We start from the raw sequence: 13452 nt of genomic DNA, 5'->3' as shown, positions 1-13452 counted from the left end.
ACAAGACCTAGTGGCTATTTTTTTTCTTCAACTACATATTACAACATTGACATGCACTGACAACTGCAGCTAGGCAACATGTAAACAAACAACAAAGCGTAGGCCAGTTCCTTGTTCGTAAGGAGACCTTTTTAGGGTGAGTGTGTGTGGATGGGTCTGTGTGTATACACAGTCACACTGCTTTCATTGGATGAATGCAGTAGCATCATCCTCTTACATCTACTATTGTTTGATAGCATTCCCCATGCACACCCAAACATGATTATTTCTCCCTATGCCTCCATCCGGTTTCACATTGCACTAATCCAACTCCATTACCCCAACCCATTGAGAGAGAGAGACACTCTGCTATTTTTTTCTTAGCAGTACTTACAGAATTATGGATATTTCAACTCCATGGTGTTTCAAAGATAGGTGATGCTTGAGAGTGGTGTGGCTAGGCAGGCTGTATTACCTTCCAAGTTTTCAAGAAGAGGAGTCATGGGGTGTGTACTGTACCATGGTCCCTTACTTGTTATGTACCTCTTTTCTTAGCTGACTACCACAGCAACAACTACACAGTGACCAACGGCTGGAAGCTCCACAACACGGCCAAGAACAAGTGGTTCGTCTGCATGGCCAAGAACGCAGAGGAGAAGCAGAAGTGGCTCGACGCCATCTTGAGGGAACGAGAGCAGAGAGAGAGTGAGTAGAATGACAAGGGGGATGTCACTCACACTCCTTCTCTCCCACCTCCATGGAGTGTGTGAAAGAATGCTCTCATGTTTTCTGGTTGTGCTGGCTGACCTCCTCGACTGATGCAGTATGTCAGTGTTGCTAACACAATAATGCTTCAGATAAACAAATGGTTAGTGTTGCAAGAGGGAACAAAATAATTCCTCCTGGCTGTTGTGAGAGCTCCAATTGTCGCACGCAGGCATTCAAATTAATTGGTGCATCACTAGGACTGTTGTGGTATGCTTATGGTATGTGGATTATGATGCAGTATGTCTTACTACCCAGAGTCTCTCTAGCTAGCTAGCATTTGTTTCATAAATAAAGTCTTTAAGATCATGTCGTGATGACCTTGACCTGCGTTTCCAAATGTATGCAGGTGAGAGCCTGGAGTTTAACATTCAAAGAAAAGAGCCAGTCGCCTCATGCGACGCAGTACGAGACCATGTTTTCCAATCAACACCCCTGAGAGAGAGCACTTTCTGGAGCAGTTCATTCACAAACAAATTCGAGATGTGCAAAAAAACAGACTATTCGCCAGAGCCCGAAAAAGAGCAGTAGCAGCAGCTTTGCCAGAAACCGTAACGCACCAAGCGTGCCAATAAAGCTTGAAAGGCTTTTGCAGGATTCTGTGGCTGTAGGCATGCCTGGTGATACCTGATAGCATTGGAGGCAGAAATCACAACAGCTTTCCCCAAACTGCATGCAAATGGAAATGACTCAACTTAAACAGCCAAGGGTTTTGAACAAATAACCACACCTGGTTCTAGCTGTGTACAACAATATTGAATATTTGAAATGTAGCGAATGAGCCTAACGCATGGCCTTGAGTGAGTGGTCACAGCATGCCATGGTATCAGTACCTGATCCTGTGGCTACAGTCGAGAAGTGGAGCTTTCCAGAGTACCAAGGGATATTCTGGGTATCCGGTTATGCTAGGCGGAAGTTGACCTGAGGCTAATAGATACCAGATCAGTCACAGTGCAGCCGACCCCAACCCCCCTCCCTGAACCCCCGGCCTAGCCCACATCTGGAAGGTTTGACCACGGCCATTAGATCCACGGCACATCCCTTTCATCCCTGTTTTACTATTGATACCTGACCCATTGTTGGATTCCAGTTCCCGCAGCACACCTCTTTAAAAGGGTTTTGGTTGTGGCCCCTTTAAATACTCCCAAGACAGATCAATTTGTTTTGGCCCTGGCAGCTGGATGGGTCTGAGATCGTCTTATCAGAGATTTTGTGGCGATAGAGGGAAAATGAGTGGGCTAGCATGTAAACCGGTTAGTCTGTGCCTGTGAGAGTGGGAAGAGGGGGTCTCTCGTCAGGCACTGACAGCTGGGGCAGCAGCCCGGGGTTGGGGCCCCCTGCACCAGGACCAGACCCCAGTCTGTCCAATGGCACTCTTTGCTTGAGTCTACTCCAGCTCCTGTCAAGTGTAATCCAACCCCACCTCCATCAGCGGCACCCAGCTCTGGCACACCCGCAAATTGAGTTGGAATCCCATGGTTTAGCAGGACAGTGGAATTTAGCCAATCAGAGAGCCTGATGATGGAGCTTCAAGGTTCAGAGAGCCCAACCGTGTAGTTTAGCAGCTCAGAGAGCCCCACGGTAGAGTTTAGAACAGAGCTAGTTTTACCTACAGTATATGGTTTGGTAGCTCTGTTGAGCATGGTCGACCTTCAACGGCTCAACATCAACTCTTGTTTTGAATTGCCTCTACATGTTTTTCATAATCTCAGTTGTGTTGCAGCTTGGTAAGCATAACTGCTGCTCTACACCAAAGATATAAACGCTCAGTGATGCCGCAGTACATTGGCAGGCGAGTGTCGATACAGTACATTGGCAGGCGAGTGTCGATACAGTACATTGGCAGGCGAGTGTCGATACTGTACATTGGCAGGCGAGTGTCGATACAGTACATTGTTCGAGACCTAGACAGATTAACATCTGGATTTCCATCCGAAGTAGGTGGCATACGCCCCTGTACCGTGCCAGACTCCCCAACGAGGCCCTGCAGGCAGGGACATTGCGTCTTCTGACAGCCCCGTGACAGCCTCTCCCCCTTGGGGGCTGAAACGCGTAGACGTCAGAGGGCTGACTGGAGGAAATGGTGGTGTCCCTCAGGGTTAGTTGTTGGGCCTTGTTTTTTTTGCTGCTGTAACTGCCGCAGCCCCCCTGTGCAAGTCTTGGGAATCAGCATGGCTTGTTATGCAGTGAGAGGAGGGTTGCAGTGTTTCTCTCGTTCACTCTCTCACCACACAGGGATTTATCTTTACCCCTATATTTTCTCCCCTTTCTTTCCTTTGTCTGATAACCAATTTCACAGTTGGGTTAGACAAATATTGATTGCAGTTTCTAACACCTTAGGCTTTCGATAATAACCAGGCTCATGAACGTCATATGCAAAATGCTTTGGTGTCTGACCCCTTGAGTTTTTCTCTGTTGGTAACAGGTCTGAAGCTTGGGATGGAGCGGGATGCCTACGTTATGATCGCCAAGAAAGGCGAGAAGCTTTACCATATGATGATGACCAAGAGCCGCCACCTGATCAAGGACCGGCGCCGAAAGTTGACTACCGTGCCCAAGTGCTTCATGGGAAAGTGAGTTCTTTCACCCAGAAAAAATTAACTGATGAGGGAGGTGTCTGGGAATTGTTTTCCTCCCTGTGTTGGGAGCCAAGCACTTTGTCATTGGAGGCGACAGTTCCCAACGAATACAGAAAGAGCTTCATTAGAGAAGAGACCTTCCCTTTAACTGCCAGAGTATAATTTGGAACACCCTCCCCTCAAGGTGTGTCTGTGAATTAGCATGAACACACATGCTACAGGAATCATACATTTACCCTGCTTTCACAGTTATACGCACAAACCCACACACACACTTTGGCATGAACACACATGTGGGGATCACACTTTTAGTCTGCTTCCACAGCAGGGAACACGCAAACATTGCATGAACACCCATACAGTGGCAAGAAAAAGTATGTGAACCCACTGGAATTACCTGGATTTCTGCATAAATTGGTCATAAAATTTGATATGGTTTTCTTCTTAGTCACAACAATAGACAAACACAGTCTGCTGAAACTAATAGCACACAAACAAGAATATGTTTTCATGTCTTTATTGAACACACCGTGTAAACATTCACAGTGCAGGGTGCAAAAGTATGTGAACCCTTGGATTTAATAACTGGTTGACCCTCCTTTGGCAGCAATAACCTCAACCAAACATGTTCTGTAGTTGTGGATCAGACCTGTACAATGGTCAGGAGGAATTTTGGTCCATTCCTCTTTACAAAACTGTTTCAGTTCAGCAATATTCTTGGGATGTCTGATGTGAATTGCTCTCAAGGTCATGCCACAGCATTTTAAATTGGGTTGAGGTCAGGACTCTGACTGGGCCACTCCAGAAGGCGTATTTTCTTCTGTTGAAGCTATTCTGTTGTTGATTTACTTCTGTGTTTTGGGTCGTTGTCCTGTTGCATCACCCAACTTCTGTTGAGCTTCAATTGGCGGACAGGTAGCCTTACATTCTCCTGCAAAATGTCTTGATTAACTTGGGAATTCATTTTTCCATTGATGATCGCAAGCTGTCCAGGCCATGAGGCAGCAAAGCAGCCCCAAACCATGATGCTCCCTCCCTCCACCATACTTTACAGTTGGGATGAGGTTTTGATGGTGGTGTGCTGTGCCTGTTTTTCTCCACACATAGTGTTGTGTGTTCCTTCCAAACAACTCTACTTTAATTTCATCTGTCCACATAATATTTTGCCAGTAGAACCGTGGAACATCCAGGTGCTCTTTTGCGAAATTCAGACGTACAGCAATGTTTTTTTGGACAGCATTGGCTTCTTCTGTGGTGTCCTCCCATGAACACCATTCTGGTTTAGTGTTTCATGAATCGAAGACTCATCAACAGAGATGTTTCCGTGTTCCAGAGATTTCTGTAAGTCTTTAGCTGACACTCTAGGATTCTTCTTAACCTCATTGAGCATTCTGTACTGTGCTCTTGCAGTCATCTTTGCAGGATGGCCACTCCTTGGGAGAGTAGCAACAGTGCTGAACTTTCTCCATTTATATGCAATTTGTCTTGCCATGGACTGATGAACGTCAAGGCTTTTAGAGATACGTTTGTAACCCTTTCCAGCTTTATGCAAGTCAACAATTCTTCATCTTAGATCTTCTGAGATGTATTTTGTTCGAGGCATGGTTCACTTCAGTCAATGCTTCATGTGAATAGCAAACTCACATTTTGTGAGTGTTTTTTTTATATTGCAGGGCAGCTCTAACCAACGTCTCCAATCTCGTCTCATTGATTGGACGCCAGGTTAGCTGACTCCTGACTCCAATTAGCTTTTGGAGAAGTCATTAGCCTAGGGGTTCACATACTTATTCCAACCTACACTGTGAGTGTTTTAAATGATGTATTCAATATAGACAAGAAAAATACAATAATGTGTGTGTTATTAGTTTAAGCACACTTTGTTTGAGTATTGTTGAGGAAGATCAGATCAAATTTGATGACCAATTTATTCACATACTTTTTCTTGCCATTGTATTTGGATATTAACACACACAGGGATGACCCATTTTAGACTGCTTTCTCAGCAATGCTCATGAACACACACTCGTTTTGCATGAACACACACACACACAGGAATCACACATGTGGCCTGCTTTCTCAGCAATGCTCACATGCACACAGCGAGCCACTGGACTGAGCTGCGCTCTCCTTTTTTTCTTTCCCCATCATTCTTTTGAATGCCATGAATTAACAATGAGGGCTGATTTGCCTGCAAGTAATGCATTTTTCATCATGCCTCACAGCTCCATAACAAAGTGTTTGCGAGATTCCTTTCAGGGGAAAAAAAGGGAGGAAAACGACGTTGATCACCAGGCATTCATTATGGAGTCAGTCAGCATCCTAACAAGTGTTTAATGAGTTTCTTTAGAACTGTAAAATGTCATGTCAGGGAGGTACGATTCCATGGGCGTTACGTGTGGGGCAGTTGTCATTCTGTCTTTATAAGGTTGAATTTTAAACCCAAATGAATTTGATACAGAATCCTACAATGCATATCAGTGCCCTCCCAAGTACTACTGATAAGAGAACTCATAACGCCAAGAACAATAACATTTCACACTGTCCTGACTGTCCCGCACCCAAACAAGCTCAATGCTTCCCCCCTCCGTACCTCAAGCCGTCCATCCCCTCTGGTAGTTTTCCTTGTATGACATCAATATAAACACGAGGTGCAGCATTCTTCCCTCCTGTCAGCCCTCCCTCCCTGCATCCTTCCCTTCCTGTTTTTATTGAATGCATCCTCTCTGTGTTACTGATGTTATTATAAATGAACATAGCTCACTTCAGGAGATGTCACTAAGTCTTATTGGATTAAATGATTCCGGTACCGAATGCCAATTTCACGGTGAGATTTTTCTTCGTAGCTCCCTAATTCCACAATTTTTCACCGTCGTAGTTAGGCAGTTGGTCGTATTCTTCTTTTCGCCTTCCTCTTTCTCAGCCAATTTCCTAATGCAGGTTTCTTTGCTCACATTGGTGCCTGTATTGCATCTTGGGTTTGGCAATGCACCAGGACAGTATTCATTGGCACGAAATGGAAAAGAAAACAGGCCCAAACATGAAAGGGTTACCTTAATTCTTATCTTATTGTCCTATAAGAAACACTTGTTTTAGTTTTATGTTACAAAACATTTTTCTATGTTTTGCTATGTTGTGCAGTAATGAATACGACCCAGATCTTGTGTATGCTGGATGTGCAAACTGATGTGGTTTTCACAAGATTAATTCATTCGACAGATTAGTATCTTGCACAATAGAAACAACATTTGCAATATCAAGTTCCTTGTTCAAGATGAAGCAAGCCTCATGTTGACTCTGATGTAGTATATCCAATAGCTAACTTAGATGACATTGTAGCATGCTGTGCAGAATGTCCGATACAGACACGTGTTCATATGCATGCACGCACACATACAGTACACACACACTGAGATAATCCCTTAACTTTATTGTACACCCCCCCCCCCCACACACACACACACACATTACACATTACACATTTAGCCTGCTTTGGCAGGACTACTCATGACCGTTGGTTCGTTCATACATACATACACATTTGGCATGAACATGCATGCAGAGGAATTATACATTTACCCTGCTTTCGCAGTAGGGTACACAAGCACTCTCTCATATTTTGCATGAACACACACACAGGAATCGCACATTTAGCCTGCGTTCTCAGCAATGCTCACGCACACATACACATTCAGACAGTCGCTCACATTCACTGTTCGTCGTTCAATGGGATATTGAGTTTGCTCAGTGGCGTGGAACATTGAGCAGAGGGAAATGTTATTTTATCTGCTCCAAACATCTGGTTTGTCTCAAGAGGGACAATACACTCTGAGGAGAGAAAATGCTATATTTAAATATGAGTATGCTTGTATATGAATGGTGCTACAAAAGCCATGAATATAAATTGGCACATTTTGGAGGGAGTGAGAGCGAGAAAGAGGGTGTTTAAGGCTGGTGGGAGGGAGGACACTGGGAGCAAGGGAGAAGGGGCAGAGGGATAGAAAGGTTTAGGAGATGTGGGATAGGGGATAAAGAAGGGAAGCGGGAGAGATGAATGAAAGGGAAGAGAGAAGGCACCTCTGTATCTTTTGGGAGCGCTTATCTGTTACAATGGGTTTTAAAAGGTGTGTGTGTGTGTGTGTGTGTGTGTGTGTGTGTGTGTGTGTGTGTGTGTGTGTGTGTGTGTGTGTGTGTGTGTGTGTGTGCCATTTATATAATTCAGGTGACTGCATATGGTCTAAGGTGAATAGCACTAATTTCCAGAATCAGTAGTGTCAATGCCAGGCTGAAACAAAAAGCCTGCACAACCTTTGCCTCTCCCAGAACTGTAGTTGCCCTTCTCATTTTGAACTATCCTTCCCTAAAGCTATATCTGTATTCTATACCATTGGTTCCCAACAAGGGGTACTAGGACCCCTAGGGGTACTTGAAAAGGCTGAAATGCACATGAGAAGGTACTTAAGGGGTAGTCCGGGCAGAGAAAAAACAAGTCAGGCTGGACCCCAGGAAGACCAGCAGTCATCATGGCATCAGGAAATGGGGATCTCAATCATGAATAATTAATTAATTTAATTATTGGGTTCCCCATTTGCTGATGCCATGATTACTGCTAGTCTTCCTGGGGTCCAGTCTGACTGTATCCTATGCTATTGGATCTGTGTGACTCAGGGTTCGATTCCTGCTGGGGCCACATTTATACAGAAAATGTATGCACTCACTTTGGATGAAAGCATCTTCTAAATGGCATTTGGTCTGTCTTTTTAAACGTTTTAACACCATGTTTATTTATGTTACACCTTATTATACTAAAGTGTTGTGTCCTTGTAACCACAGTGAGTTTGTGTCGTGGCTGATGGAGAGCGGAGAGATCAGCACGCCAGACGAGGGGGTCAACTTGGGTCAAGCTCTGCTGGAGAACGGAATCATCCACCATGGTGAGAGGACAGACTCTGTCCTTCATACCATTCTGTCATTCTTTCTGGCTTAACCCCCCTCTCACTTTTTCTCTCTGGCTCTCTTTGTCTTCCTCGTTCTCTCTCTGTCTCTTCTCTTGTTCTATAGATGTTTCTCTCTAATCCTCCCACTCTCTTTTATTCTCTTCTTCTCTCTTTCCATATGCCTCATTATTTGCACTTCATGGGTGTATTTGTTTGTATTATATTTTCAGTCTCACACTTCTGTCGGTCTCATTTGATATTATTTATTTATTATTTACTCCCCTCCTGTCTTGTTGTCTCCATGTTTCATTTATGTTTATTTAACCAGGTAGGCCAGTTGAGACAAGTTCTCATTTACAACTGCGACCTGGCCAAGATAAAGCAAAGCAGTTGGGACAAAAACCACAACAGAGTTACACATAAACAAATGTACAGTCAATAACACAATAGAAAAATCTATGTACAGTGTGTGCAGATGTAGTAAGATTAGGGAGGTAAGGCAATAAATAGGCCATAATGCTAAATTGTAATTATTTTGCCAGTAACACTGGTGTGTTAATGTGCAGATGATGATGTGCAAGTAGAGATACTGGGGTGCAAAAAAATAAATAACATGGGGATGAGGTAGTTTACAGATGGGCTGTGTACAGGTGCAGTGATCTGTAAGCTGCTCTGACAGCTGATGTTTAAAGTTAGTGAGGGAGATATAAGTCTCCAGCTTCAGTGATTTTTGCAGTTTGTTCCAGTCATTGGCAGCAGAGAACTGGAAGGAGATGTTTTGACGAATTGGCTTTGGGGATGATCAGTGAGATGTACCTGCTGGAGCGCATGTTACGGGTGGGTGCTGCTATGGTGACCAGTGAGCTGAGATAAGGCAGAGCTTTACCTAGCAATGACTTATAGATGACCTGGAGCCAGTGGGTTTGGCGACGAGTATTAAGTGAGGGCCAGCCAACGAGAGCGTACAGGTCGCAGTGGTGGGTAGTATATGGGGCTTTGGTGATAAAACAGATGGCACTGTGATAGCAACATGGATGCAGTCTGAGTAGTGTTTGAGGCTATTTTGTAAATGACTTCTCCGAAGTCAAGGATCGATAGGATAGGCAGTTTTACGAGGGTATGTTTAGCAGCATGAGTGAAGGATGCATTGTTGCGAAATAGGAAGCCGATTCTAGATTAAATTTTGGATTGGAGATGCTTAATGTGAGTCTGAAAGGAGAGTTTGCAGTCTAACAAGACACTTAGTTATTTGTAGTTGTCCACATATTCTAAGTCCGAACCTTCCAGAGTAGTGATGCTAGTCAGACGGGCAGGTGTGGGCAGCAATCGGTTGAAGAGCATGCACTTAGTTTTACTTTCATTTAAGAGCAGTTGGAGGCCACGGAAGGAGTGTTGTATGGCATTGACGCTCGTCTGGAGGTTAGTTAACAGTGTCCAAAGAAGGGCCAGATGTATACTGAAGGGTGTCGTCTGCGTAGAGGTGGATCAGAGAATCACCAGCAGCAAGAGCAACATCATTGATGTATACAGAGAAAAGAGTCGGCCTGAGAATAGAACCCTGTGGCACCCCCATAGAGACTGCCAGAGGTCCGGACAGCAGACCCTCTGATTTGACACACTGAACTCTGTTGGAGAAGTTGTTTGTGAACCAGGCGAGGCAGTCATTTGAGAAACCAAGGCTATCGAGTCTGCCGATAAGAATGCAGTGCTTGACAGAGTCGAAAGCATTTGTCAGGTCAATGAAGACGGCTGCACAGTACTGTCTTTTATCGATGGCGGTTATGATATCGTTTATCGGACTTTGAGCGTGGCTGAGGTGCACCCATGACCAGCTCGGAAACCAGATTGCATAGTGGAAAAGGTACGGTGGGTTTCGAAATGGTCAGTCATCTGTTTGTTAACTTGGCTTTCGAGTACTTTAGAAAGGCAGAGCAGGATGGATATAGGTCTGTAACAGTTTGGGTCTAGAGTGTCTCTCACTTTGAAGAGGGGGATGACCACATCAGCTTTCCAATCTTTAGGTAACTCAGATGACATGAAGGAGAGGTTGAACAGGCTTTGCAACAAGGGGTTGCAACAATTTTGGCAGATAATTTTAGAAAGAGAGTCCATGTGTTGTGGGATAGGACATGGGGACAGTGATGGCTTTGCCTCTGGGGTATAGGGCTGCCACTCATTAGGCACTGATCTCAAGGGGAGCACAGGTGACGGAGAATGAGATTCAGGGTGACAGCAGAGAGTGGCAAGGAAAGAAGGCAGGGGAGAGAGACCTATTTTGTTATGGGGAGCTCAATTTGTGTGTGTCGAGTCATCAGCATCTCAAAACCAATTTCCCTGTGTTTTCCCCTTTGGACTTTTCATTTATGATTTGAGAGCTCTCAATGGGTCTCCCTTTGCACTGGCTCAATGGATGTTCTGAAAGCGTTAGTCGATACACAGCAGCAACCCTACTGGTTCAATGATTAGTGATGAATGTTTAACTAATGAACCAATCAGTTGTTGAACCCTCTCTCGCTCCCCCTTTCTCTCGCTCCCCCTCTCTCTCTCCATCTCGCTCTCTCTTCCCCATCTCTATCACTCTCTTCCGATCTCTCTCTTCTTGCTCTTTCCGATCTCTCTCTTCTCGCTCTCTTTCCGTCTCGCGCTCTTTTCGTCTTGCGCTCTTTTCATCTCACACTCTCTCGCTCCCCCTCCCTCCACCCTCTTGTGCGCTCTCTCGTTCCCCCCCTCTTGCTCTCTCTCTATTCCCGTCTCGGAACTTGCGCAATTGGTGGCTGACTAAATACTTTTTTGCCCCACTGTATATAAATAAATGGGACCAACAGCAATAATAATAGTAGTAGTGGATATGGGATTACCATTAACAACAACTACACTAACAATATTAATCAGAACAACAATGCATTAAAGCAATGGTAGTAGACCGGTGTCAACGTGACTGAGAAAACACATGGTATGAAAGACGAAACAAAATGGGAAATAATATTGACATTACATTGCACTTTTCACTGGCTGTCCCTCAGGTTGTGGCAGGAGGATACATATTTGGCTGCCAAAACTGCACATTTTGGCTTTGCACCCAATGAATATTAGATGTTTTCTTCATCTTTTATAGTTTCATATTCTTTGTATTGAGATTAATTCATTAATTAATTGAATTATAATTTTTTGAAATAAATATTCTCTTAGGTCTGAATATTTGTCACAGTGTAATAGGAAATGCAGCTCTGTATCTACCTCTACCCTGGAGCATAGTGAGCACCGCCTGTCCTCTCTGGACAGCCAGGTTTGTCTGTGACGACCGGTTTCTATAGCCAGACTGCTCACTGAGTCTGTACCTAGTCAATGTTTTTCTCCGTTTTCTATCAGTCACAGTGGTCAGATAGTCTGCCACCAACTACTGTCTGTTTAGAGCCAAATAGCATTGAAGTTTACTTGTGGTGTCTTTCCAATAGGTGATATATTTTTCTTTTTGTTTTGTGATGATTTGGGCCAGATTCTCTGAGGGCTGTCCTGAGGCTCTATGGGGTTGGTTTGGGTTGGTGAACTGAGCCTCAGAACCAGCTGGCTGAGGGGACTCTTCTCTTGTTTCATCTCTTGACATTGTAGAGCTGTGTGATGAAATGTTTTGGTCGCTTGTTTTTAGATGGTTTTAAAATTTGATTGTTCTTTTTTCTTTTCGAATGAGGGAGTATTGGCCCAAATTCTGCTCTACATGCGTTATTTTGAGTTTTTCTTTGCACTTGCAATACAGTCTTGCCAAAATCTGCATGCAGTATTTCAATTGGATGTTTGTCCCATTTGGTAAAGAGATTGGATCCCATACTTCACTGCCATATAGAGCAATTGGTTCTATAACCGATTGGAAAATTGAGCCAGATTCTAATTGGAATTTCGATTTTAATGTTCCTTTTAATGGCATAGAATGCTCATTCACAACCATGTGAAACCATGTGAAAGCTACCTGAGTTGCTGATATTTAATCCTAGAAATGGTATGTGAGAATGCTGTTCATCGACTACAGCTCGGCATTCAACACCATAGTACCCTCCAAGCTCGTCATCAAGCTCGAGACCCTGGGTCACGACCCCGCCCTGTGCAACTGGGTACTGGACTTCCTGACGAGATGCCCCCAGGTGGTGAGGGTAGGCAACAACACCTCCTCCCCGCTGATCCTCAACACGGGGGCCCCACAAGGGTGCGTTCTGAGCCCTCTCCTGTACTCCCTGTTCACCCACGACTGCGTGGCCACGCACGCCTCCAACTCAATCATCAAGTTTGCGGACGACACCACAGTGGTAGGCTGGATTACCAACAACGACGAGACAGCCTACAGGGAGGAGGTGAGGGCCCTCGGAGTGTGGTGTCAGGAAAATAACCTCACACTCAACGTCAACAAAACTAAGGAGATGATTGTGGACTTCAGGAAACAGCAGAGGGAACACCCCCCTATACACATCGATGGAACAGTAGTGGAGAGGGTAGCAAGTTTTAAGTTCCTCGGCATACACATCACAGACAAACTGAATTGTTCCACTCACACAGACAGCATCGTGAAGAAGGCGCAGCAGCGCCTCTTCAACCTCAGGAGGCTGAAGAAATTTGGCTTGTCACCAAAAGCACTCACAAACTTCTACAGATGCACAATCAAGAGCATCCTGGCGGGCTGTATCACCGCCTGGTACGGCAACTGCTCCGCCCACAACCGTAAGGCTCTCCAGAGGGTAGTGAGGTCTGCACAACGCATCACCGGGGGCAAACTACCTGCCCTCCAGGACACCTACACCACCCGATGTTACAGGAAGGCCATAAAGATCATCAAGGAAAACAACCACCCGAGCCACTGCCTGTTCACCCCGCTATCATCCAGAAGGCGAGCTCAGTACAGGTGCATCAAAGCTGGGACTGAGAGACTGAAAAACAGCTTCTATCTCAAGGCCATCAGACTGTTAAACAGCCACCACTAACATTGAGTGGCTGCTGCCAACACACTGACACTGACTCAACTCCAGCCACTTTAATAATGGGAATTGATGGGAAATGATGTAAATATATCACTAGCCACTTTAAACAATGCTACCTTATATAATGTTACATACCCTACATTATTCATCTCATATGCATACATATATACTGTACTCTATATCATCGACTGCATCCTTATGTAATACATGTATCACTAGCCACTTTAACTA

General features: G+C 44.7%; 1 protein-coding gene across 2 annotated transcripts in view; it reads left to right on the top strand.

The window, feature by feature from the left end:
* Positions 1 to 13452, top strand: part of LOC118360231 (phosphatidylinositol 3,4,5-trisphosphate-dependent Rac exchanger 1 protein-like) — a 135144-nt gene that overhangs the window by 51244 nt on the left and 70448 nt on the right. For both annotated transcript variants that reach the window (XR_008083278.1, XM_052482564.1), the window contains exons 9-11: positions 535 to 684; positions 3170 to 3317; positions 8154 to 8254. Coding sequence is in view for 1 of the 2 variants with exons in the window: in XM_052482564.1 (XP_052338524.1) it covers positions 535 to 684; positions 3170 to 3317; positions 8154 to 8254 (399 nt within the window). In the remaining variant the exon portion in view is untranslated. The remainder of the gene's footprint in view (positions 1 to 534; positions 685 to 3169; positions 3318 to 8153; positions 8255 to 13452) is intronic.

The sequence above is a fragment of the Oncorhynchus keta genome, chromosome 27, assembly GCF_023373465.1.
Source record: "Oncorhynchus keta strain PuntledgeMale-10-30-2019 chromosome 27, Oket_V2, whole genome shotgun sequence".
In the NCBI taxonomy this organism is placed as follows: Eukaryota; Metazoa; Chordata; class Actinopteri; order Salmoniformes; family Salmonidae; genus Oncorhynchus; species Oncorhynchus keta.
The sequence above is the reverse complement of the archived record's forward strand: the minus strand, read 5'-3'. Positions and strand labels throughout refer to the sequence as shown.